Source organism: Oreochromis aureus, linkage group 9 (assembly GCF_013358895.1).
Source record: "Oreochromis aureus strain Israel breed Guangdong linkage group 9, ZZ_aureus, whole genome shotgun sequence".
NCBI lineage: Eukaryota > Metazoa > Chordata > Actinopteri > Cichliformes > Cichlidae > Oreochromis > Oreochromis aureus.
In genome coordinates, this window is record NC_052950.1 from 5,679,546 (window position 1) to 5,706,800 (window position 27,255).

Below are 27,255 nucleotides of genomic sequence, written 5' to 3' on the forward strand. Positions count from 1 at the left end.
ATGCTTCTTCCAACAGATCCATTACCAAAATGAAACCAGTGCTAAAAGAAATGTGACCAGGAATTGCAAATCATTTTTTCTTGTATAAATGAAGAAGTAATTTTAATCTGCAATTGGTTCAAAATGCAAACAAAAAAAAAAAAAAACAAAAAAAAAAGTTTTCAAGACCATAGCAAAGTGGATGTGATGTAGTGCTCCAAACTTGTCCAACTGTTTGAGCTGATTTTTGAATCTATAGTTCTTTAATAAATATACCTGACTTGTATAAATCAGATCCGAAAGACACTTTTTCCTGAACACAGTCTACTGAGTTGTTCAGTGGTGTCAAACAAAACCTGACAGAAAGAAGAAACCACATGCAGCCAGTCACTAATAGAAGTTGAAGAGGTTTTGACACTTTCATTAGCACTGGGCTGAATAATCCAAGCAGATGTTTGAACATTTTCGAGCCAGTACATACAAGTTTGACCCCGTTTTTATTTCACAAAAACCAAATTCATTCAGTTTTGCACTTGGCTAAAGTTTTTTTCCCTCTTTGAGATGTATGCTAGGCAATTATTTAGCCTTTAAAAAGATCGAAATTAGTCAAAGCCCAGTATTGCCGAAATATACATGTTATGACATCAATTGCAAAGTTGACACTAAAACTGTGAATCACTGCAATAATTGGAACATGTATTTTTATAACAGAAAAACTGCAGACGGACTTTACAGCTGACGGTCAGCTTGACAGCACTGAGCTACTTTATACTTGTTAATAAAATAAAAGAGGGCAAAGAAACATATTGCCTACTATGCGATCAACATGTGAAGAACTGAAACAGCACACCTAAATACAGGAAGAATAACTACTACACTGGCACACAATGAGGGACCAAAAGCCAATAACAGTGAGCATGCCACAACAGCTTTAGTTTATTTGACAGAGATGCACATCTTCACACATACACACACACCCACACTTGCTCTCTTGGCCCAAGTGCTACAATATTAAAGGCTGAGTGCTTAGAATGTGCTCCTGTGACCATGCCCAGCTGGCAATAATGTGTTGATGGGGAGCCATGAGGTCCATGTCTTTTTCTCAGCACATTATAGGCGAGTTCTGACAGCGTTCCAACATCAGATCCAGTGTCTATCTTCAACGAGAGAAAAAGAGGCAATACGATGGTCGCGCTCCATCGATTTACTGCTTCTTTTATTTTTACTACACCTACATAAGTGAACGTGTAGTTTTGTCCAAAAACATTCCCTGTAAATTTTTAATCACAGAAAAGCTAACCATGTCTTTAATCCAACAAATAATGAATCACTTGCATTTCCAGTCTGAATGTCTAATATTGGTCACTACTTATGCATGACCAAGGCTGAAAGTTTTATCAAAGTACACTGCTCAAAAAAATTAAGGGAACACTTTATGATCTCAGAATAAAACAGTCAATTAAACGTCTTGTAAGTGTAAATCATGGTCAACTAATTTCATCTGTTTTGGTGAATGTGGCAACAATGGAAAAGCAACAAGAAGACAACGCCCAAAACGGGAATGGTTTTGCAGGTTGTAGCCACAGACCAATGCTCTCCTTTTAATCCTCATGACTGATTTTTCCCAGATACCACAGAAACTGGGAGGTCTGCCACATGCCCCATGTGAACATGAGAGGATGTTCACATGTGAAATACTGAAACAGACCTGAATGTTTGGTATCAGGATGAAATCCACATATCTAATGTCAGACTTCATGCTGGAGCAAGCCCTGGGATCCTCTTGGTGCACAACAATGTCTGTCCTCCACTGGCCAGAATGAAGGCAGTTCCGGGATGATCAAGGCACTGATGCCACTGATAGCCTCCCATGCTTCTCAGATATGAAGATTCTCTGGAAAATTATGCACTGGTCCATCGAAACCCACCAAATAGTGCTACACACTGTCCAGAAGTTTACTGATGCCATGATCCAAGTCCAGAACAAGATTTAAAGACACCAGCTAAGAGCGCATGTAGGCTCACGGGGACTACACATACTGCTGAGCCACATTATGACGCAGGTCAGATGAGCCAGTGATTTCTATTTTTAAACTTTGATTTTTGGTGTGGTTTCTAAATTCAAACCCGCAAAGGGTTGATGACATTGGTTCTCACTGTTAGTAGATCATTTTGTTCTCAAGAAAATTACGAAATTTATGTCACTAAAGATTTTCAGTGTGAGCATTTCATTTATCAAGATCCAATGTGTGATTTAAACGTTCCCCTAATTTTTTTGAGCAGTGTACCTTTAAAGGAAAGTTAACTTGAAAATATTAAGCCTCCCCTTCGTAATCCAAAGTCAAGGGGCTGTCAGGTCAAAGTTCAAAGGCAGGGAAACACGAAGCTTCTGGGTTTTCCATCTCCGATAAGTAGTGGATGGCTCCTGCCATACCTAAGTGGAGAAACAGACATTACTGCTGAATACACATTTCACCGTATGAAATTTTTGCTGCTTTCAAGCCAGAGGAGAGTTTATGTGAGAAAAATAATTGTAAACAAATATATAACCTACACACACATAGCAAAAAGTCAGTGAAAAGACTACTTCTAAATGTCTGAACAATGCTGAGCTTTGGTTGAAAAGTGAAAGGTGAAAAGCAATCTGCTAAAGTTGTTGAAAAAGCCGTCTCCTTTACACCTATTTTTGGTTGGAGAGCAAAAGAGTGCTCTTCTGCCTTCAGACCTCTGAAAGCTCCTCAGACAGCCAACAGATTCAAAACGTTTGTTATAATGCAGCTGTGCTAACTATCCCATCCGCTGCAATAGATCACAGTAACTTCTGACTGACCAGAGGCTTGTACAAATAAGCTTACCATGCAACACACGATGAGACAGAGTTTAAGGAGAAACATCATATACTGTACATCATCTGGTACCTAGAGTGGATGTTATGATCTGATCATAACCATTTCACAACCAAATAACCAAATAAGTGTCATCTAGACATCTACTAAATTACAGACCTCTAATCAACAGAAAATGCTTATTAAACACAAAGGTTTATCTACTGAGGAACTTTTATTCATATACTGCATTTATTCTTTTCTATTCTTACTGTCTATGCAAAGCACTTCAGATTTCAAGTCACATTTAAGCACAATTCATACATCAGTTTATTTTATATACTTTAAGCACTTCATCTACCTTTCATCCATTTAGATTAGATTTATATTCAATTTAGATTCACAAATAAAACTACTGTAAGATGCTTGTCTTTGAACTGTGGGAGGAATCTATAGCACCCGTGCAGGCACAGGAAGAAACACCACATCTCCACACAGGAACGTTTTTGAATGACAGGGCTCGCAAAATTTCAAAATCTCTGGTAGCCCTTCGGGCAGGCACTCTTCAGTTTTTGGTAGCCCAAAATAAATTTAAGTAGCCCGAATAAAAAAGAGAGCAATTTTTTAATGTTTTGTTTCCTTTACAATATTATACATTAAAGTATAATATTGTAACGGAAACAAAAATTAATCAGAAAATTATTGAAATACAAATCACAACAACTGTATAAAAATTACAATCATCAACTCAAATACTTGTTTCTAATTGAACAGAAATTTTTATGAACTTGTAAGAACTGTGTAGAACATGAATCAGTCTGTGTCAGATCCTGAATCTGAAATTTCCACTGAAGTCAAGGGTAAGAGGTGAGTGGAACCAAGATCGAGGCCATTTGCTTTTTGAAGTTTGCAAAGACTGCTAAATTTTGACAATGGTAGTTCACTCTTTGCAACATAGTATGCTTTTGAAAGATTTTTCAGGACTTCTGCTTGTGCTTGGTTTATTTTTAGTATGTTTTTTGCAATTGCTGTTTGTTCTGGGAAAGATATTGCAGACTGGGCAATAATGCATTTCTTGCATTTCTCATGGGTTCTGATGGGGTCTTTCTTAAAATTACTGGTCCCAGTAACAAAGGCGCTTGGCGACTCAGATATCGAGGGAAACTCACGACACACCCGGCAGAACATCATGTTATTTAGCTCGTCATATTTGAGCCACATAAATTCTTTTGTCCATGAAACCAAAAAAGCTGAGCTTTCTTTTTGCCTCAGCCTGATTTGTCATAACTTTTCCGTTTTGTGGTAGGCTTTTCATTGGCTCCCCCTTCTTCACCCTGACCTGTCTTATTTGGCTCAGCAGAACTAAAATACCGGCGTAAATCCTGCTGCTTTTACACACGTACTTACATAACGGTCAGCGATTCTCTGCGCAATAAACCTCTCACATGTTTAAGCTTGCTGTGGGAGATTTCACTTGTCAGGTTTGAATAGTAAGCTAATGAGTGATAAGACGATGTCAGAGGAATTGGTGAGCAATTAATCGTCACTCACCAATCAGTGCTGCGGCTCTCTACACACCGTTCGCGCGATCGCAAAGTGAAAGTGAAAGCAAAAAACAAGCACAAATTCAAACGCGATTTCAATATGTCACATATTGACAGAGGCTCATCGATGCCAATGACATAATTACCCAGCTACATTTGCGAAAGAATGCAAAAGCATTGACATATATTTTTCCTATGATAGCCCGACGGGCAGGGCTGAGATAGATTTTGGTAGCCTGACTGGAAAAATCGCTAGCCCCGGGACGTCGGGCTAGCGATTTTGCGAGCCCTGTATGAGGCCATAGTGCTAACCACTTCCACACTGTGCTACAGGGGTGAATGGCTGAAATAAGGTCATATTCCATAATTCCTGATGTGACATTACACACATGTGGAAATGTAAGGAAAATATCATCCATTACAACTTTAGACAGACGGAAGAAGATGCAGACAGAAATCCCCCCCCCCCAAAAAAAACAGACTTCTTATTACATTAATTAAGAGGAAATAGTTCTGAGAAGACAGGACAAAGACAAAAGCAATGTGAAATATTAAATCAATACGAATTAGGTACCTTCAAAAAGGGAGTATGGTCTGTCTGGGATACGACACCCATGTGTCCCGTAGTCCAAACACCACTCGGCAAACTGTTAGAATATAAAAACAAGAGTACACGTGAACATCCTTCTTTCTTAAAAAACAAAAAAAATAGACTTGCTTTGATAAGTCTTCAGTTTTCAACCTAAAATAACTTGCTGTTCTGCTCTTCTGCCAAATGTGAGGGACACACATGAATCATGTAATAAAACTGGCTCATTAAGGTCACTTTACAAACAAATTTTTCAAAAAGCCCAACTTCTACAGTACAAACAAACATGTTTACAGTCTGGTTGCTATAGTAATGACAGATGCACTGACCAAGCTGGGTAACGAGTGGAAAGACTACATGATAAATTCCACGCCGGACCTCCTTTAGAAAAAGCTCGCATGAGACAGAGACAGCGCTGGGCAGTATGACCAAAAATTTGTATGGTAACATTTCCATGGTATTGTTAAAGACTCTTGTAGTTCCCCAGTACATCATGATATATAGTGAGCCTTAATATAAGAAACAAGGAATAAAACCACGGTGGCACGGTGGTTAGACCCCGGCCACCATCAGGCCGGGTTCTTTCTGTGTGGAGTTTGCATGTTCTCCCCGTGTTTGCGTGGGTTCCCTCCGGGTACTCTGGCTTCCTCCCACCGTCCAAAGACATGCAGCTTGTGGGGATAGGTTAATTGGATAATCGAAATTGTCAATAAGTGTGAATGAGCGAGTGAATGTGAGTGTGAATGGTTGTCTGTCCCTGTGTGTTGGCCCTGCGACAGACTGGCGACCTGTCCAGGGTGTACCCCGCCTCTCGCCCTATGACAGCTGGAATAGGCTCCCGCGACCCTGAAAAGGATAAGCGGAAGCGAATGGATGGATGGATGGAATAAAAAAAACTCCATTTGGACTCACTCTTTCAAAGATAGTGGCACAAAAATTCCTTTTAAGTAAAACATTGTCAGCCACCCAGTTCCCTCTTACTGTTAAATAACCAAAACGTCTAGAAAGGAGATGCAGCTCGTCTCTTAGCCACACGTCATCTGTTAACAGTCTATTATACCACCATGCTGTCTGACAGTGTACTGTTTTACATTTGCAGTTACTGGTGTTTCGAAGCATACATGTTTACCACAACTACACACGTTGAAAAGCTGCTGTGTCACATGATTAGAAAAACGAGTAAGAAGACTGTACAGTTACAGGTCTTCTCTCAACAGGCTTCGCGGTGCTCTGGTGTCCAATACGAACATACATTTAATGCCACAACGGACGTTATGTCTGTTAAGCAGGGCAGTTTAAAGTATTCAGAAAAAAATCATATCACGCACGAATCGACAAGAGTTTTAACCACGGCATCTTTAAAGCCACTTCTTGCTTGTGCATATTTAGTCTACTATTCAGAATGCTTTTTTGTTTAACCTCGGCCTTACCTTGCAGGCGCGGTGCAGGTATTTCTTCTCCTTGGTGAGCTTGTAGAGAGACAGGAAGGCGTATCCGTTGCCAGCGGTTCCATGGCAAATACCGTAGCCTTTTCTGAGCAGGCCCCGCTGCCATATCACCTCACCACACTCTACAGCCTCCTTCAGGTACTTTTCTTCTTTAAAAATCTACCAAGACACAGGATGAAGCCCACAGGATAGTCAAACCTTGTCAACCTTTCAACACCTACTGCCAACTCATAACAGATGCAGTCAGCATTTTGACATTTTTTGTTAAATATCTTAACCATTTAGAAAAAACCCCCCCCAAAAACCACACTGCATTCTGTATGTGAAAACACTTTGTTCATAATCTCAAAGCATCGTCAACCCAAGGCAACCAGCAGTAAATGTAACCCCTGTATCAGACAGCCCATATAATATCTACAAACCATCTTCCTGACGCTGTATGGTCCTAGCAGAGGAGATAAAGACTCAGCCTACATAAAAACTAAATGTAACCACACAGCCAGATCTCATTTCAAAGAAATAAATCTAATCTAAAGCGATGCTACTTCAACTCATAACTGAGGTGACAGACGACCTATCAGACATGTATGAAGCTGACAGGACGCAGTACGAGTACAGTGCAGACCTGACAGTGTGCCTGATTGGATACGATTATATAAGCCAGTCTCCCACAGCTGTGTGAGGTTCGTGATGGTGTCAAGCAGGGAGTGCTTTGAAAAGCTGCATTCTACAGAGCTGCCATGTAATGTAGAAGAAATTGTATCCGGCCCCACCTCTCTCTCTATTATTATTAGCTTTTAGCTGTAACACAGAAATATCAGCTACAGGAAAGGAAAAGGGAAAAGAAAGAATCCACTATTAACAACCTGTGCTTTTTAAAAATGATTTGAAACTCATCCAACTAGCCAATCTTATAAACTGCTGCTGCGCTCTCATTTCGAACACACCAACAGCTCACGTTCTGTTTCAGAATTCTGAAAGCAGAACCACGTACTCTCGCCTTTCCTACTAATCCCGAGAATTCCTCTCATACAGCAAGGCACAAGTCACCTATTACAGCTACCAACTAGATCCACTCCTACAAACCTGACTATATGTGACATGCAGACGAATCCTTAGCTACACACCATGGTTAAAGTAACTTCAGCCATGTTGGTTTTGTACGAGCTGATGTTTCTGCGGTGAACTCTGATGCTGCTAAAATGAGCTCCGGATGTATTCTTCCATTGCAACCTTCAGGGGTACTCACCAACGTCACTCCACAAGGGGTGATAACAAGCTGGAAGATTCTAGCTATTTTAGGAAGCAGTGACCGCTGACTGTCTGAAAACAACTTTATGTCTGTATGGATTTGGTGATAACAACTGATATCATCCTGCCTTAATGAGTCTAACGGTTCAAGCAGTGTTCTTGTCATGGACGTGTGATCAGAAGAAAGCCTGTCTCCCATCTGGATGTTGTGTAGAAGGCGCCAAATATGCTGAATTGGTAAAAGGGCAGCAGGCAGGCTGGTTCAGAACCCTGACTCTTCTGCTACAAATAGATGCACCATGGGGTGCTCAAATATGGAAGGCTTTCATGAATACAATGTTTTCTGTATGGGAGCATCTGTTCCTTTAAAAGTCGCTGAATGTGGCTTGCCAACGTGCTGGTTTCATAGGCGCTAACGCAGCCCTCCATCAGAGAGGCAGTGATGCATGTTGGATGGTACCTCTCTTCTTTAGTCTGAAGGATGTGACATCCATTTTTTTCAGTTATCAGACTGCAGAACAAAGCAGTGTTTTCTGGATCATTTTGATGTATGGCTGCTTCTTTGCATCCAAGCAACACTGTCAGAGCCATAAAGTAATGTAATAGGTCTTGACTGAGACTATGAATATGACATAGTATGCCTACTGTTGTCAAATAATTGCCAAATTAGTCCAAACATCACATTTATGGAAATCTGGCACAGTGAAGGAGAACTTTAAGCCCTAATAATGGAGCATCTCTCTGTGATAATACATCACCATTATTCTGCCTGATGAACAGGATCATATTTTCTGAAATCGTTCAGTTTGCTGTCCATTATTGTAAAAACACAACTCCATCAGTGGGAGCACAACGTGTGCATGCTGCATAGTTTCAACAGCCGATCTGAAATCTCCCACTAACAAAATATGTGGCAGTTTAAATGCTCCTCGTGTGACAACAAACGGCACAATTGTTGTGTTCTGTTAGTAGCGGAACATTGTTAAGTGCAGTGCTTTGTTCACTTTGCCAAACCAAAAAGCAGTGTCTCATTAGTGAGAGCAAAATGCCAGAATGGCAGCACACTGGCTGTGATGTAGCTTCCTAATGGACCAAGAAAAAAAAGGAAATTAGCCAAAGTGTTAGACGCCAGGCGAAACAAAATCCCATCAGCAACATGATTTTTCTTTGACGTGGCAAATAATACATGCTTCACAAATATGTTTAACACAATAAACTGTTCATGCAGTGTAGAGCTGTGCCACAAGGTGGCAGTGTTGTTTGTGCGTGTTAGACAGACAGGGTGGCTGCTGACCGCAGAACTCTCACCTTATGGGCCATGATAAGCATATGGATAACACCGGGCGCTCCGTGGCACCAGTGGACCAGCCGGTCGCTCTCGTTGCTCAGGGATGAAGGGAAGTTTCCTGAACGAAACCTCTTGTGGCGGACGTAGTCGATGCTGGGGCGAACCAATTCTGACAGGATGTCTGGATGGACTTTTGCTCCAGGCTAAAGGAACAGAGTTTAATTTCAATTCTACTGTTCAGATCTACATTTACAGAATTTTCTTTAAATGCCCCAAAAGGAGGTGACTACCACCTTACCTAATGGCAGCAGAAAAGTTGGTGAAACACAGATTCAAATCAGAGCAGATGTTTGTAAGAATGGACTCAGCACATACTTTGATCGCCATAGTAATGAATTATTCATACAGAGAAAGATGGGTTCTCATGTGTTAATGAGAACATTAATGAACAGGAGAGGAAACACTAAAGTCTGTGGATAGATATCAGTGAGCTACTTTAAATTAGGCTTTTGCTATTGTTATAAATCACAAGATGATTAATGGAATCATCTTCATCTTTGTTGCCATGGCGCTCTGCCGTGTGGCGACCCATTGCACCATCTTTTTGTTTTCTTACTCAGTCAGATTTTGCTACTTATAGTGTTTTCTGATTTATTTTGGCCAAGGGAGAGTCACAATGTTTCCATATGAAAATTTTTGCCTTTATCCGACAGTGAAAGCAAAGAGTGACAGAAAAGCTGGAAGAGGGAGACGAGTGGCAAAGTGCTGCTCCCCTGCCATACTGCATATGGTCGCCTGCTCAACCCCTGAGCTAAACTGGCACCCCACAGGTACAAATAGTTACATGGTAAGGTAAATGAGATAGGTAAATCTGAGTGTACAGCAATGAATTTTCAAACAAAAGCACGTCCAATAGATTTATGTAACTATCTGGAACAGTTTATAACTTCACTATAAGCACATGTTAGTGTGCGGCCGTGAGGGTGCGTATGACTTTTTGTCTGTGTGTGCCAATCCCTGGCCAGCACCAGAAATGCTGAAAATCATCTGATTCCAGTCCCTGGCTGGTCGCTCGTCTCTCTCTACGGTCCAGACCTTATCTGTATCTTTGACCTTTTATGGTACTGACATTAGTGTCAACTTTTATCATAATTAGAGTATGAATTCTTGTCTTCTGGTGAAAACACGTTTCATTAGGTTACTTTAAACTTCTGGCTGCCAACGTCTAATAAGCCTACTAAGCCTAGGTTTAAGTAAGCATTTATAGCCCATAGACATACACACAATACAATCTCAAGACATATCTGAACTCAGCTGTGTGGCTGCACTGTTAAGTAATATATTTGTTGTGACTATTTTCATTGCTTGAAAATTGATAAATGATGACTTTCCCTATAATGGTACAGAGAAGGTCACATGCACACAGTAATATACTGCATGCATGTGACAGCTGGGATAAGCTTGAGTCCCCCTGCGACCATGAATTTGACATCTGTGCATATATCTAAAATACATTTCTAGCTGCTAACAATACCCAGTATGATTTGAATGCACAGTGGGAACACTTTGGTCGTTCTTTGCAGGCCATGCTTTGGCAGGATTTCACACAAAACTGTTTTATCTGAGCCACCAGCAACACTTGCATGATGTCTGCCTGCAGAAAGTCTCAGCTCCTCTACTGGCTTTAAGCCCGGAACAGTAAGAAACAACAGACATTAAGCAAACCTTAAATCAATGACTTACTGATTGCCAACACCACTAATCAAACAGTTCTTCTTCCAAATACCGAATACTGATAAAGAGTCTATCTGCCCAAATCTATAATCAATAACAGATTTCAGCCCATTCTGATATAACAGCACTAAGGAAAACATAATCCTTCAGCTGCCACTTTCATTCTTTCAGGTAAAGTAAAATTCATACTTGGTGCTTTTATTATATATTTTTTTCAGTAAACATATACAGAAAAAATGAGTACAGAGAAATCTGGATCCAGTCTCTGGCCTCTCTTAATTGTTTTTTCCTCAACAATTAGTTTGCAGTGCTCACAAAGAAGGTGGCAGGTGGCTTGTAGCATGGGCTGCAGGTGAGAGCTGTCAGCAAAAATACAGAGCTGATTCAACAACGCTGACACTGCAAGCACATTACCTGGATTCACTTATATGGATGTCACTTTGTGCATTTATGTGTGTGTGTTTCTGTCTACAGTATACAATTGTGTGTTCTTATATACAAGTAATATTAAATGTTACTCTAGAATGAAAGTCAGTCTATTTGGAATAAAACATGAATGCATATAATAAATACTTTAATTTCTCTGATGTAGCAGAATGTGTTTACTGTGTATCATCAACAAGAAGATCAGAACCTTTGAGTGTTTCTCCATAAATAACCACATGACAGATAAAAGTAGCTTTTGCAATACTTTCGAACTTATTTATATAGAGGAATAAAATAATCTCTGGATTAATTTTCGCTTTTAAAAACCCACTGACTTTGAACAGACAGCTTTCCGTTTTCTCCTACCTGCATCAGCATGTAATAGATGCCGGCCAGGCCATGGGCAGCGCCGATGTACTGCTTCTTGTGCCACTCATAGAGGAGTGGACAGCGATCAGTCTTCTTCTGCTCTGCTGACATGTTCTTACCAGATTCCACAATGGCTGTGACCACCTGATGTTCAGAGAGAGAAAGAGTCAGAAAAATAAAGGAGAAAGGATTTAGCCTAAGAACCTTTGAACTCACATTTGAACCCAAACACACAGTTTGGCAGAAACTGATATCAAAATTTTACTACAGAGCTCAGAGAGTGGAGTGTTAGCATTCATTATAAAACTATAAAAACGACATGACCTGGGAGACACCATTTCTACTCTTGCAAAACTATACTTTTTCTTTACTATTTCTCTGACAGCCTCATGGATAGAACAATGGCAGAGAGAGGGCACAATAAGGCTGGTCAGTGGACGATAGGCTTAGCCTTTCAACAATCGTTTTTACAAAAGCAATTTATTTATTTGCCCCTGATTAATTTTTCTAATAATGCTGGTTGAAGCCAAGAGAAGCATTCAACAGAAAAAAATATTAGCGCTGTTTTAACGGCACCCTCCTCAGAGTGCGCCCAAATGCAGTGATTTGTTTAGTCAAACTCATAACAGAAAGAAAGAAAGGCAGCAGCCTAAAAAAACATTTAAATAAAAACAAAAACCCCAAAATGGTGGGGAGGGAAACAAAGAGAAACTCGCTTCTTTTTTCCACTCTAAACGTGTTTACAGGCCGTTCCAGTGTTTATCTGACGTAATGTTTAGTCTTTTGTGTGATTTGGTGCATCTCAAATGAATAAATGAGTAATCCACAAAAAGTAGCTATATTAATACTGAAACAAACAAGAAAATGAGCTAAAATATTCCCCCCAAACAAAACGTATAAATTCTAAACACGCAAATCAGTCTGTGCATGATCACATTGCCCATCAAAAGGTCACCTGCATGGATATATCACCTGTCGTCGGTTATTGGACTGACGATTGTCGGTTGGAACATTTTTACATATCTCCCAACCTTCGGGCACAATACATTGGATTTAATCGAAGTGAGATTGTAGGCAGGTTAAACTTCAGTCAAACTCACCTTCATTTCTAATCAAACATAGGAAACAAACACGACTAAATTCTCTCGATTTTAAATACTTTGACGTCTAGCACAGAGCCTCCAACTGATCAAACTATATGATAAAAACCTAGATAAATGTGGTCTAATTTACACTGTGCCAATTTACAACAACCATCTCACATCACTTAACAAAATTCCCTTTTGTTCGATGATTAGCCTCTTTCACAATAAAGTACGGATCCATTTTAATTAATTGCGATGCCAAAGCTTGAATAAAAAACAGAGTCAAATGACTCTAAACACTCTAATCATTTGATTTTAACTCTAAGCATAAAATCTTGAGGACAGTCTTTCATCACAATAAAACATAACACAAAATAATACTTTAAATAGGATAAGCAAAAAGCAGACAGACATACAAAACGACACACACATCAGCCAACAGGGAACAGACAAGGACGGGCAATGGATGGCTAAATGATTCCAATAACAGGAAGCATTTTACTGTTATTTCTTGTCAAAGTGCAACTGTGCAGAATCACAGCTGTCCCAAGAGAAAAGAGAAAGAGAGAATAAAAGAATAAAAATCACAGTCTGAAAATAGAAAATCGTAGAACACGACAAGCCTTTGTTTAGTGTCTTATTTTAGAATATTAGGACTGCTCTTTTGAAAACATGCGTTTGTGCCTCCCGTTAGTGGTGTCAGTTACACTAAACAATCAGAAACCCTGGAATATTTCATCTAACTATGCTTGTATAACTAATTCTGGCCACCACGCTCAGTGTGTCTATGACAACAACATTGCATACCTAACATTATGACTGCGGGTGTTGTATTTTGTGTCTTGTCTGCAAATACCTCATTCTGAACAGAAAGAGAACATCATTTATCAGCTCACTAATATGATACAAACCTCTGAGAGCTAAAGAATTATCCATAACATTAAATCAGGGTTAGATTAAGAGATTGAGGGATTTAAATTCAACGAGACTGCTGCACACCAGCTACTAAGGTTTATGTGCAGCAGGGTGTTATTCGAGGGATTTCTTTATGCTCTTCCATTTAGCAACAGCTAAAGCTGGAACAGTTTCTCCAAAGCCCCAAACAACCTGGATTAAACTGAGGCGTTGGCAGGTGGAAGGAGCAGAACTTTGTCTTCCACTGATTGATCGATGAGGTGATTAGGATGACACGTGGCTGCTCGATCAGCCTCAGATATGTTTCTGTTTACTTTCTTTAAAGGAGAGAAGACACATTTACACTAACATGAGAAACTATGTGTTAATCTTCCACCTTTAGGTATACTGGCTAATTTTTTTCTTTATATTTGGACACCCTGGCAGGGTGAGACAGAAGCAAAAAATTATTATGGCCTACAATTTATAATCGAACTTCCAAGAAAGTTGGGGCGCTGAGTAAAAGGTAAAACAGCATGCTATGATTTGCAAAGCTCATAAGGCCTTATTTTATTCACTACCGAACATAGAAACCATATCAAATGTTTAAACTAAGACAACTGAAACTGAGACTTATTGTTTATATTCCTCAACATAAAACTGTGAAGACTGAATATGTCATCAACTACAGTGCATAATATCATCAAAACATCAACATTTCTGCAGATGAGGCTGAAATCAGTACTGGTTGTTTGCGATCTCTGGAACTTCAGGTGGTCTGCCGTAAAAACAAGCATGATTCTGTCATGGAGATCACTCCATTGTGTATGAAACACAGCCACCTACTCGGGGCCAAAGCTCATTTAAAATGGACTGAGACAAAGTAGAAGACTGTTCTGTGGTCAGACAAACCAAAATCTGAAGTTCTTTTTTGAAAACATGGACACAACATCCTCTGCAGTGGATCCCGTCCACATGTGTTTTTCAGGGAAGATCTTCCATATTTAGAATTGAAGATGGATCCCAAGTTAGCTACACTTCTGCTTGATAGGACGAAACCAGCAAAAAAAGCATGGGGGACTAAAATTGCAGCTTCATCATAACCATCGCAATATTCAAATGTCTGCACCAAGCTGCACCAACACAAATGGACTAAACTGCTTAGAGATGACGATTTCTTCTCATGGTAATATTTACATTTCAAAATTGTGCTGAGGGCATTTGACAAGTTACTGTGTTTTTCTATAATCATGTTTTCTGGACATTCTGCTTAGATATATACAGTAATATACAGTAGCCTATATGTGGAACTGAAGGGACTCGGAGTTCTGAATCAGCAGTATATCATGTCCCCAAGCAAAAGAGTGAAGAAAAACAGTTCTGCAGCAGCAGCACTGCCTCCATCATGGCAGGACAGATTTACAATCCCTGTTCATTACACAGGGAATGTATTATACATTACACAGATCTATGAAGCTCCATGAAGACCTATACCACTCATGTGCACTGTCTGTAGCTGTCCATTTCTCTGTGACAGAATCCTTCCTATTATGGAGTTGACCTTTTTTAGCGTACGACTGACTGGTTTAGCTTAATAATTTAAAACTGCTACTCTAACAGGGTTCTCAACCCATCTTATAATTTAAATTATTTTAACATTGCACTATAGAGAACAGAAAAACCTGACAGGCTGGCATTTGAAACACAAACACATGTACACTGTTGGGTATTCATATCTTGTGGGGACATCTAATTGACATAATGCTTTCCCTAGCCGCTTACCCTAACCCAGAAAAATGAATGCCTAACCCTTACCATAACCCAACTGTAACCCTGTCACTAAAAACACATTTTGAGTCTCAAAAATGCCTTTAAACTTGTGGGGACCAGGATTTTGGTCCCCATAAGGGCTGCTGGTCCACACAAGTATAGTAAACTTTCAATTTTGGTCCCCACAAAGATATGAATACACGCTCTAACACACACTTACTCAGGGAATCAGTCAGGGGGGAAAAACACATAACTAGCAAACCATAGAGATCTCTCTAATAGCTGAGACACACACAGACAACAATGCAGCAGAACAAGATTGAAAACAGAGAGCAAAGATCTGTGCATGAGAAAAAGAAATAAAAGCATCTATAAAGAGCGTCCTGGAGGAGAGCCACTGTTTGGTAAAGCCTGCAGAGTGCTGAGTGTTGTTGTGTGGTGACAGGTATACGAGCACAGCTGACGATGAGATGAACAGCAGTGCAGCACTGCAGGAAACTGGGTGCTTTGGGGCATCCGATTTTTATTCCTTATTTGGCCATAAAAGTACTTTTATCTACCAATTCTGAGAACAACAATAGCTTGTGTGTGCCCGCTACTGCCCACTCTCTCACCCCTTTTCTCACTTTGTGTGTGTGTTTCTGTGAAAATGAGTGAGAAATCGGGTACAGTATATGTATTTCAGTCTGGCGCTATACCAAATGGTGACAGCTGGTCTTGCAGTGAGTGTGTGTTCCTAAATAAATAACCAAAGAATAGGAGAGATTATTATTCACAGTGTGTTTGAGTTTACATGCTTTGTTTTTGGGTCCCATGTCCTCTGGGCTCTGGTACCGTCTACCGCCAACGCTCTCCAAGAAGTCTTTGCTAATAACAAGGTCAGAGTCAGGAACAACATCCAAAGTGTTATTATTTTTACCTGATCCTGAACTGCACCTCACACTTTTGTTTGAGACATCAACTTTGTTGCTAAACTAAAAGGTTTGGCATGGCTGTCATTAAATACTTATACTAACTTAATGTAACTGCAACAATACTAGGCTACTCTGCAACTATCCTAACACTTCAGTATCAGTCTTGTCAACAAATTATAAAGTTACGATTTGGATTATCTACCACCGTGTCAGTGTTTTAAAGCAACTTTTAATTAAAGGAGTTTAAGTACTTGAGTTTACCATTTTGTTCTGGTATTAAACCCTCTGTTGGGAATCATTTGATTCTACAGCTGTTGGTACATCACTGGTCAAACTGATAACTCAGTACTTTACCTTCCAGTCTAAATATGTTACTTGTTGGTCCAAAAATTCAACAGGCCAGTAACTAAAGCGCTGTGTGCGACCTAAGTGACAGCATGGTGACTATGTTTATGAGTAAGACATCATACTAACAATTAAAAAAAAAACAAAACATAATTTAAAAGTGCAGTAAACAAATTGCAGCATTATGGAGATTTCTGTCTCAAAATGAAGTTCAAGGCCAAATAAGGAATTTATCCTGATTTTCATAGAGCAGGTATCTGGAGCATTAATATTAATCCTATCCTCCCTCAAAGAGCTGGATCAGATATTGGTGAAAATGAGCCAATTCAGGGCTGAACACTTCAGTACAGTTCTGTATCGTTTACAACACCATACACGACCAGCAGAATACTCTTGCAAGACATGGAGAATGTAAACAAACAACATGACATAACATTATGTCTTTATTATTATTAAAAATAATGCCTACTATCTATCTATCTATCTATAATTTAAAGTGGAGAAAGTTGACATGTGCAAGTCTCACCTTTGTAATGGTGTCCTCATCCACAGTGTCTGCGCCGATCTCTTTGTTAACGTACAGCAAAGCATAAAGGTATCCGGCACGACCATACAGCAGCTCATCTGGTATATCAGAGTCTGGACTCAACACAGACCGCTGAAGCTGAAGAAGCCTGATGGAGAAACATAACAATCACTGACAAGGATGAGGCTGGGGTACAGATCAAGCACAGAATTTTTTCACCTGAGCCGTGGGGGATAATATTCATTCCCTATCCTGACCACAATTACTGCAGCTCCTCACAGCACCAGTAAATGTGGATTTGTTTCAGTAATTAAAAAAAAACAAACAAAAAACGGTATTATTCTCACTGACACGCTCATTATTTTATCTTGGTGGTCTTCTAGAATTAGTATCCACGATATCGGACATAGCTCTCCAATTTGAGCATATGATCAAAGATGAGACATCTTACTTAGCCTTCTTGGAGGTTTTTCATGCCACGAACAAGACCAAGGGGGGAGCCTCAGCTGGCAGCTCTCAGCTTGCCTGCGACGGCATGGGGCCATTTTGTGGATGCCCGGCATATAATTGTAGATCAGATGGAGCTTGCCTTGGAGGACCACCATCAAAGCTTCATAGGGGACCAGATGGAGTCTGAGGACTAGCCGTTCGCCTACGCCAGGCGGTGACACGGTGGCCAGGTGGCTGTGGCCCAGCCCTGCTGAGGGGAAGGAGCGCCTGGTGGAGACAGTCGCCGCTTAAGCAGTTTGCTGGAGGGGCTCCTAGTCGGAACGGCAGAGTGGATGCGTTGCCTCCGGCCCACAAGATTGGAGGCAGCAGTCACACAAGCGGAGGATCACCTGTCGTGTGTGCATGCGGGCATACGCAAAAATCCCGTGCCTGACATATCCATTAATTCAAGTCAATTTAGTTTTTATTTATACTGTGCCAAATCACAACAACAGTCGCACCACTTGTACAAAAGAGGGGCTAGACTCAATTTCCACCAGGAGATAAAGTGCTTGTATTACTCCCTCCTTCTAGTTCAAAGTTACTCGCCAAGTGACAAGGGCCCTTTGTGGTGAGTGGAGGACATTGACTATGAGGTGGTACCATCGGACAGGGGAGGAACCCCACAGATACATCACCTCAAACTCCTCAAAGCATGGAGAGAGGTTGAAACTGCTACACTGGTGAGCCTGGTGAACAAAAGAGATGAGTTGGGACTGGAGGTGCCAAATTCCACCATTTCCACCTCAAAAAATAGCCATCGTATCCTGGTGAGACAGTTCTTGGGGCTGGCTGGTTCCTACCATTGGTTTATGCCTGACTTTGTGGACCTGATCAGCTCCATGACTGATCTCACCTGAAAGGAAGTCCCAGAACTGGTCCAGTGGATATAGCAGTGCCAGGCGGTGTTCGTACAGGTAAACGAACCTCTGCTTCACACTCCTCACTTGTCTCTCCCTTTTATTCAGCCTCAAACAGAGGTCTGGGGGCAGTTTTGTCCCAGTAGGTAAAGGAGGGCCCGACCACCCAGTCGTATACATCACAAGGAAATGGAACGGGAGGCCAAGTACAGCACGGTGGAGAAGGAGTGCCTGGCCAGGAGGTGGGCGGTTGACTCCCTCTTCAAAGGCTAAGCTGGATGGCTCCCTGGCCTAAGTCAGGCGATGGGGGTATGAGGCGGGAGGAGTAAAGAAGTGGGTTCAGGTTGTGGTGTCAGGGGAGGCTGGCCCACAAAGCTGTTCTCCATTACCTGGCCATGCCTTCCCTACTTCAGTAGGATACTGGGACCTGATGGGAGAGCTGTGCTGCACGGAATGAGGCAGCTGGAAAGCTGCATGAGCAAGAAACAAATCGCAAATAAAGTCAGTGAGGTATCCATAGCACTGTGTGCTTTGGGTCCTTTCTACCACATGGGCCTTTCATGGAATGTGCAGTCAATTAAAAAAAAATACTGTCAGCTTCCCGTGCTTCTATATTGCTTCGTTCTGAAGTCATTGCCTTCACAAACTTGCTTCTTTACACTGCCCGCCCAGTGGGGTGACCAAAAAACAAACAAACTCCAAAGCAAAACCGGTAATAGCCTACCATCAAAGCCTACATGGGGCTGCGAAAGCAATCCTGTCTGTATGGATGCCAAATTATAGCACTTATGTCACTGACTAAATTTTCATTGTATATATGGGGTTTATAAAGTGCACAGTAGCATTAGGATTTCACCAGAGGCTCCATTTACTTTGCTACTCTTTCAGATAAAGATCGAGCACCTCAAGCAATCCCTCTAACCTGGACAGACACTCTTTGCTGTCAGTCGTGTTATTCAGTTTGTGGTGGACCACCGCACCCACTGCCAGAGGCCCTGCGTCACCACATAGAAATGTCACTTTGCGCCCATTCAGGATCCTCATGGTCCTCTTCACGTAGTCAAGGGCTCTATGCAGGTGGGAGGCCTCATTTGAGACCCGGTGCAGTTGAAGGTACAGCAATGCAATGCCTGTAGTGAAAAGAAAAGACACAGTTAGGTCCATAAGTATTTGGACAATGACAGGATTTTTGGTATTTTTGTGGCTGTACACCACCACTGTGGATTTTAAATCAAACAGTCTAGATGTAACCGAGTACCAACTTTGAGTTTTAATTCAGATGTATTCCACTAACCACTTAGGAATTACAGACATTTTTAACCTCCTAGGACCGGGCGTCCACATATGTGGACATCTCTTCAAGTTTTTAGAGTGGTCAGGGACAGACCTGTCCAGCCGGTGTAGGTGGAGAAGTCATGGGGGTCGGCTGTCTTTAGGCCTTCCTCCATCTGCTGAAGGAGATCTTTGATCTTACTCTGGAGCTTCTTCTGAAAGGATGTGCTAACCTGAAGAGAGAATACATTTATAAACTCCAGTGCAGGGTTTACACCAGAAAAGTTGTCAGACTCAAGAGCTGCACTATCCATCAGCTATAAAGCTAAATGCCGATTCTGTGGTGGCACAGATGGAACAACAGAGCTGCATTTGAAGGGAACAGCAGGAAGATAAAGTAACATGCACTGGGAGACAGAATCATATTTAACCTTGTTTATACACAGAGCACTGATCTGATACGAACCGCAGAGACTGGGACAGTTTTTCAAAGTAAAGAAACATTAGGCTGGACGTAAACATTGCTTTCCTGACGCTGTAAAAGAAAATAGAATAAATAAATGTACCAAAATCATACATTTACTGAATTTGAATGTCTTGGTCAAATAAATAAAATGAGAAGTGAAAAGAAGTATGCTCTTCAGCTTATTTATTTGCACTAGTTTCATTTCAGATGAGTAACTTTTTATTTTGAATGTGCTCATAGTCATGCCATTTTCTCCTTTCTCTGGTGTTGACACTGAGTCAAATCGAACACAAACAACCACTTCAGTTTCCAAGTCAGGATTAGAACAATATGTAATGTTTTTATCCACGTAGGTTGAGCGAGCTCATGAGATGCATGTCTATATGTGATCTGCCAATACCAGTGTAATACCAGCAGTGGCAAATCTAATAAATGCTCAGATATAAGTTCATGGTCCAACCTTTTTACCATTAGGAATCATTTAGGCAAATGTTAATTAGGTTGTTTTCCACAAGGCCCAGCTTTTTACTTATTTAACATCATGGGTCAGGCCATGCTTTAAAGGCTGATTTGATTGTGGATGTGAAATGAACTAATTCTCAACAGAATCCATTCACACTGAATAACCTACAATGTGAATGGGCTGAAAAGTAGGGCAGGGCAACATTCTGAATCAAACTGCTTTTTCACACAGGGCCATGTAGGTTTGGATTTTTCCCCCCTTAATAACAAACACCTTCATTTAGAAACTACATGTTTATTCGTGTTATCTTTGTCTAACATTTAAATTTGTTTGATGAACTGAAACATTTAAGTGTGACAAACATACAAAAAAAATTATTCTAACAAGCTTGAAAGTCAATATTTGGTACGGCGACCTTTATTGAAGTTTCTTGAAGGATATTCCAAAGTTTTCTTTGGATGTTGGCTGCCCTTTGCTCCATTCTGTCAAGATGTTTCAACTCTTGCTCTGGGGAGGCCAATCCATGACTGATAACGTTCCTTTGTGTACTTTTTTCTAACCAACTATGCTTTTGAGTTGAATCATTGTCCTGCTGAAAAATGAAGCCATTGCCAGTCAGATACTTTTCAGATGGATACTGCGTGGTAGATTAAAATCTGAAAGCACTTTCCTGCATTCATAAAAGCATCCATTTTTAAATGATCCCCAACATCACTCCATTAAATGAAGCTGCAAGTCAGACAGATCCTCCACCATGTTTTACAGATGGATGTAGACATTTACTGTTGTACCTTTCTCTTGACCTCCTCCACACATCATGAATAATGATACTGCGGAATCATCACTCCATAAGATCTGTTTCCACTGATTTTTTTCTCCAGTTCTTGTGTAACCTGGCATGTTTCAGGCTTTTCTTTGTCTAACCCCTAACCCTTTAAAATGGCTTCTTGACAGCCACTCTTTTATTGAGACCATTTCTAATGATGCTTTGGTGAACAGTAGGTGGATCAACTAATAGCTCTTGAGGGATCATCCTGTTAAAAAAAATACAATCTTTTATGCCTGTCAAATTGTTATGCGTAGATGGAACAGTGGTTCATCCTTTGAGTTAGGTGACTTTATTACGCTTAAATAATTTATAAGTCAGTATTAAGTGGCTTAAAACACACACACACACACACACACACACACACACACCTGAAAATATTCAGATACAAGAACTGGATTGAAAACGAAAAAAGCAGCCAATTTGCATTGAAAAAGACATTACTATTACTTGAAATCACTTTAAAAAAAATACAAACCTGGCTCCTTGGAAGAAAAATACAAAGAAATAGTATACACACACATTGGTATTATGTTAGCATAGAAATAAGACAATTTAATATATGTTAAAGTGCATTCTGCTCTAAATCAGTAGCTCGTCACAGAGAAAAATCTGTTTTCCCCCAGTATAGCTTTGTCTGACCAGAGTCCTCGAACAAAGAGGACTGTGACCAAGGCTGTCTGTTCTCTCTGCATCAGTTCGACGAGGGGCTCGATGGTGAAGGAAAAGAACACAGTGACAGACACATGAATAAATGGTACTGTTCTGCATAACAATGGAATTTTCAGAAAAGCCAAAGAGGAGAATGAGGGCTTTAATGAGACAGTGACACAATGCTAAAAATCTACAGCTCTGATTCAATGCAACATAACAGTGTTTTACAATTCATTAGCAGACATCGGTAATGGATCCATTTTAGAGAATATTTGTATATCTGGAGATTTTGTGGCAAATACTATTAAATTAAAAGGAAAATACATGAGCATATTTAAGCCTGCCTAGTGAGCTTCTTCCTGTTGTTGAATTTCAACGAACACGAAGCACATTCCAACTGCTGCAGTCCACGATGGTGGAGTTGAATTTTTGTCTTATTGTGGGTCAAACTACTTTCTGAGGAGACAGCTGAATGATATCATGAACCACAACATGAGTAAAGGTAGGGAAACACAAGGAGCACCTGGTATTAGCAGTGAATAAACTTTCATTACAATAAAAGAAAAGAAGGGGGGCTGCTGATATACCTCAACTGCCAACAATTATACATAGTGCTATAGAGTTAGCTCCTGAGCTTTCGTATCTAATTTCAGGCACTGCCAGTCAGCAAACGGCTGTGTACAGCATCTCACCCAATCCTGTGAGAGTATGTTCATGCACATATTCTGAACATAGTTTCACAATTACCACAACAAATTGATAAGTTGCTACGTTCTTGAACTTCCAAAGCTATTAAATTCTGTTTCACAGAATCATAAAGTTCTTGGCAGTCTTTGGGTATCTAATAACTCTCACTGAATTTATGACGTGGTTGCGAAATAATACAAGAACATTACAGATGCAAAATGCAGGTAACAGGTAAACTACATGTCTGTAATGGTGAATACAGTTTTCAAAATGCCAATACACATTTACAGCAGCCAAGCTTTGTCTGAAAATACAAAAAGCTCAACATAACAGCAAACGAGCTTTCTTGAAAAATCATTGACGGCCAAAAAACTCTTCTCTCTCTCTTTTTGTAACCAACTCCAAACTCTTAATATTTTTCTTGCTTTTTAAAAACATGAATAAGAGTGCAGGATTAAATTATATTTAGGTATAAAGATGTAAAGATAATAACTTGAACTTAAAAACAGACAACGTAACGTCCAATGTGCCGTATATTCTGTTCTATGGTGATAACCTTTCTAAAAACACTGGAGATGAGTTATTTTGTTGGGTAAAACCAACTCCATATGGTTTACTTTCACTTGCGGGATTCAAAATTATATTATTATATTAAAATTATACTTTGACTACTATACTTACGATACGATTATATTTGGTGAAGCATACCTGTCAATGGGAAAAAAACATGTGGAATTTAATTGCAGATTTATTTATTTTTTATTTTTGCTTATGTGAAAGAAACCTCCGAGATGTCAGTTCAGACCGTAACACCAGCTTCAGCTTACTGTACTGTAATATGTGTACCCAGAGGACCCAGACGAGGAAACTAAAAAAACAAACAAAAACCAACTGTATTTTTTACTTACTTTGACAAAAAGTGACTAGCTTTGTAACATTACTGCATTTAGACTGATGACAGACGCAAACCACAGCCATAGCTGGATTTTTCGTTTTTATGGGCTGATGGTTTTCTTTTTTTTTTCCCCCCGTAACGGTATAAACACTGAAAGGTGGTGGATTGGCCAGATGCTGGGAGATGTGTAAAAATAACTCAATTGTTTGGTGGTGGCTATTGCGGAGCTTCCACAGATTCAGTAACATTAGCAAGTGGTGGAGGCCAGCAGATGCAACACGCTGGCAGGTGGATGACGGAAAGGCAGGAGGAACAGAGACCCGAGGCGGTGAACTAAACTTCAGGTAAGAAGTTATGACCTGCAGTCTATCTGGGTCAGATATAAACCAAGTTTAGGTGGAGTTTATTTGATGTTGAACTTGTTTTATCTTATTTTATTTATAAGGTTAGTTATTAGAGTCTCCAACCGTCCTGTAAAAAACGGAATCTTCTCGTATTCAGAGCAAATATTGCGCGTTTGGTATTGAGGTGAAAAGGAACACAGTTTGTCCCGGACTTCAGCTACAATGAAAAAGACACAAAGCTGGAATTATTCTGTGTCTTTGCTGCACAGCTGCCTCTTCTTCTCTCATTCTCTCCCCCTCCCTCTCCTGTTTCTACTTCAATCATGAAACTGATCAATAATCAGCTGATCGGCTTTTCTCTCTTGTTTGTTTATCGCCCACTTTGCGTCAGAAACAGGAAACCGGATGTCGCGCTAAACAACAGCAGCACGTTTAAGCTTAAACAGCTGTTGTTAGAATTTATTTAATATTAATTTCTAGTATCAGCTGATGTTTGCTGGAGCACAGCTGTAAAAGCTGCTGGTCATGATGTCGGTTTGGACATGTGGTGAGAGGGAAACATGAAGATGAAACCAGGAGATGTCCTTACTGAATCATCAGAGCTGAACAGGTGATGGAGAAACAGGTTTACCTTTTAGGTGACATGAATGAGTTGAAGGGAAGTTATGAACTGTTTCTGAGAGACAAATAACACCAGGATCCTTTTCTGAGGAGCTGACAGCTGGTAACTGTGCAGGGGCAGGTCTAGCAAAGTTTTGCCAGGGGGGCAGGTAGGGCATTAACAGGGAGAGGGGGGCACAAGGAAATACTTTTCTTTCTTATTCTCATTTAAAATGTCTAGCTTTTAACAAATAATTATCTGAATCTTACAACAAACGTTTTCATCTGATGTAAAATGTATAGAAATCCATTATTGTACATAGTAATTTTTTTAGGGTCCCATCATAATTTCTTCAGAAGTAGCTAAGTACTGTATATGATGCCAGTATTTTCCCACATTTTCTAGATACTGTACCAGTACTGTGTGAAATGCCATCAAAAAGTCAATTAAGTTTTATTCTTTCTCACCTGTCTTTCTATCTCCTTTCACTTTTTAAAGGTTGCCATGTTAGAAAAAATATTTTGCCCTGCCATGCTGTTTATGATGTGGCAAATGAATGGTTTATGAAAATATATCTAAATCTGTCATCAGTAATCAGTAATGATCATGTCTCACCTCTAGTGTTCTCTGTCTTAATTTCAGGTTTTCACCATGTGTTGTAGATAGTTCAGGAGGTTAACTCGACCAAGCAGTCTACTTTCGGGTAGTGTTTAGAATACCAGAATAGGGAGGATGGTGTAGGTTTAAGTTTATTAGATTGATACATATATACCAACAAGACAGTGTACATCACTGTGACAACAGCGTTTGTTTTCATTCAAAGGATTTATGGTTTTTCCTATAATACCTGGTGGGCCGGTCTCTAGTCAAAATGCCCGGGCCGATTTTTTGCCCCAGTCCAGCCCTGACCACAGCTAAGACATTATATGCGCTAACATAAACAAACCCCTTTCAATGTCAGGTACTCCCACACCGTAACAGTCCCGTAGTATTAACAACAAGCCTGGGCCAAGCTAGCTTTACTTTCTGTTAGCAGATGTGAAAACCAAAATGAGGGAAAACATCTCACCTTTCCTTCCGAATCAAGGGGGTCATTGCAAACTACATCCGCTCCAGAGTTGAAGGTGAGGCCTCCTTGGTCCCAGTCGGGATATGGGTTTGAAAAAGAGCGCTCCTCCATCTCTGCGTCTGTAGCCGAGATCAACTTCAGTCGCTTGGACATGTTATCTCCCATCTCTACGGCGGCTCGGCAAGGCCAAATATCTCAGTACGCTGTAGAGCGATTATAGTGGAAATAAAAAAAATCGCCTTACAGAAATATTGTTTTAAACCACACTAAAGTGATATTAAATACTATGTAAGTGGAATGTAACCAATAAAAGGACCATGTAGTGTATTTATGTTTTGTCTAATGCCATTGACATACAAAAGAAGCTATAGGACAACATGCGTTTATTAATCGATGAAATTAAAAAGCATGCAAAGCTACCCTTGCTTATATTTGATTCACACAAAATATCGTTTAAAGCTTTACTCATTTTACATTAAAAGTCCTCATTTTTCATTCAGGCTCGGTTTCCTTGAGTACTATTTTAAAGGCATATTCTACACTGCAGTTTCTGTTATTCCCCAGAAATGTATTTTTGCTTTGCATTGCACAGACCAAAAGAATACTGGATGTAACTTCAGCTGAAAGTTCGAAATAGAACACAAACAAACTGAACACGTTCAAAATCAAGTTTTACAAACATGAAGTACTGCATTTAACATCCGAGGGTAAAAAAAACTTTAATGAATATCACCTTGGATAGGCTGACTGTTGTTAAATTGAGAGCTTAATGAATAATGCCATGAGTAATACACCTTCTTTGGAACTAAATGTGACGCTTAAGTTTGCGCAATGAGACGTCTGAATGGGAAAGGAGAACAATTGTTGCTACACTGTAGTAGCCCAAACAGCAGGTCGTTATATTAGCAACAACAGCTGCGATGCTAAAGTGCTGCAGGTAATACCAGGTGGAGCCAGAATTGGGCTTACCAAAGGGATCAGCAGGCTGTCCGATCAGCAGTGTGCGGGGCTTTCACAGCTCGTTTGTCGGTTGCGGCAGCCTCCAGCCTCCGAGCAGCGTCTCTAGGCACCCCGGAGTCCAGCCTCTCCTATTTTCCGGTGAATAGAAAGAAGTGTGAGCCGCAGTCTAAGTGCACCGGCAGGCAGCCATGTGTCACCGCATCACCGTGTCTCTCCCTGCCTCTCTTTCCTCAGCATCCTCCTCACTGAGCGCACATCGGATTGCTGCCGATGCCAAATCAGTAACACTCACCCCCCACCCCTACACACACACACACACACACACACACACACACACACACACACACACACACACACACACAGAGACCCCGACGGTATGTACACAGACCACGGGCGTAACCACCTCACTGACACAGACTTCCCCTCCAGCAGCCGCCCGGTGCCCGTCAGTACCCAGCAGCCCAGTCCGGTAGCTGACTCCCATGTAAATGGTGACAGATGGTGTTAGTGTGTGATACCATGCTGCCCGGATTAAGCAATATAACAAACCACCACCCCTCCCTTTCTCCCTCCTGACAAATTCCACAAATAACCCTCTTTCATCCATTCATCCTGTTTCCCATTTCCTTTTTCTTAAGATTTGAAATGAAATACATAAGAGAAAAGGCTCTACCTCCAATAA

General features: G+C 40.5%; 1 protein-coding gene across 1 annotated transcript; it reads right to left on the reverse strand.

Annotated features, from left to right (window-relative positions):
• Nucleotides 1-885: 885 nt before the first annotated feature.
• lancl2 (LanC lantibiotic synthetase component C-like 2 (bacterial)) lies at nt 886-26,790 on the reverse strand. Its single transcript, XM_031751197.2, has 10 exons — nt 26,583-26,790; nt 25,614-25,816; nt 19,724-19,841; nt 19,259-19,466; nt 16,988-17,135; nt 11,451-11,597; nt 8,945-9,127; nt 6,368-6,544; nt 4,923-4,995; nt 886-2,413 (listed from the first exon to the last, which is right to left on the reverse strand). Exons 2-10 carry the CDS (start codon nt 25,776-25,778, stop codon nt 2,337-2,339), a joined length of 1,296 nt encoding a protein of 431 aa, XP_031607057.1. The 5' UTR covers nt 25,779-25,816; nt 26,583-26,790; the 3' UTR covers nt 886-2,336.
• Nucleotides 26,791-27,255: the final 465 nt, after the last annotated feature.

Coding starts and splice junctions, on each gene's coding strand:
- lancl2 (XM_031751197.2), bottom strand. CDS start 25,778: ATGGGAGATAACATGTCCAAGCGACTGAAGTTGATCTCGGCTACAGAC. Junction 17,136..19,258: donor AGCAAAGAGTGTCTGTCCAG/GTTAGAGGGATT, acceptor TTTCTCCATCAG/GCTTCTTCAGCTTCAGCGGT. Junction 11,598..16,987: donor ATGAGGACACCATTACAAAG/GTGAGACTTGCA, acceptor TCTGAACATCAG/GTGGTCACAGCCATTGTGGA.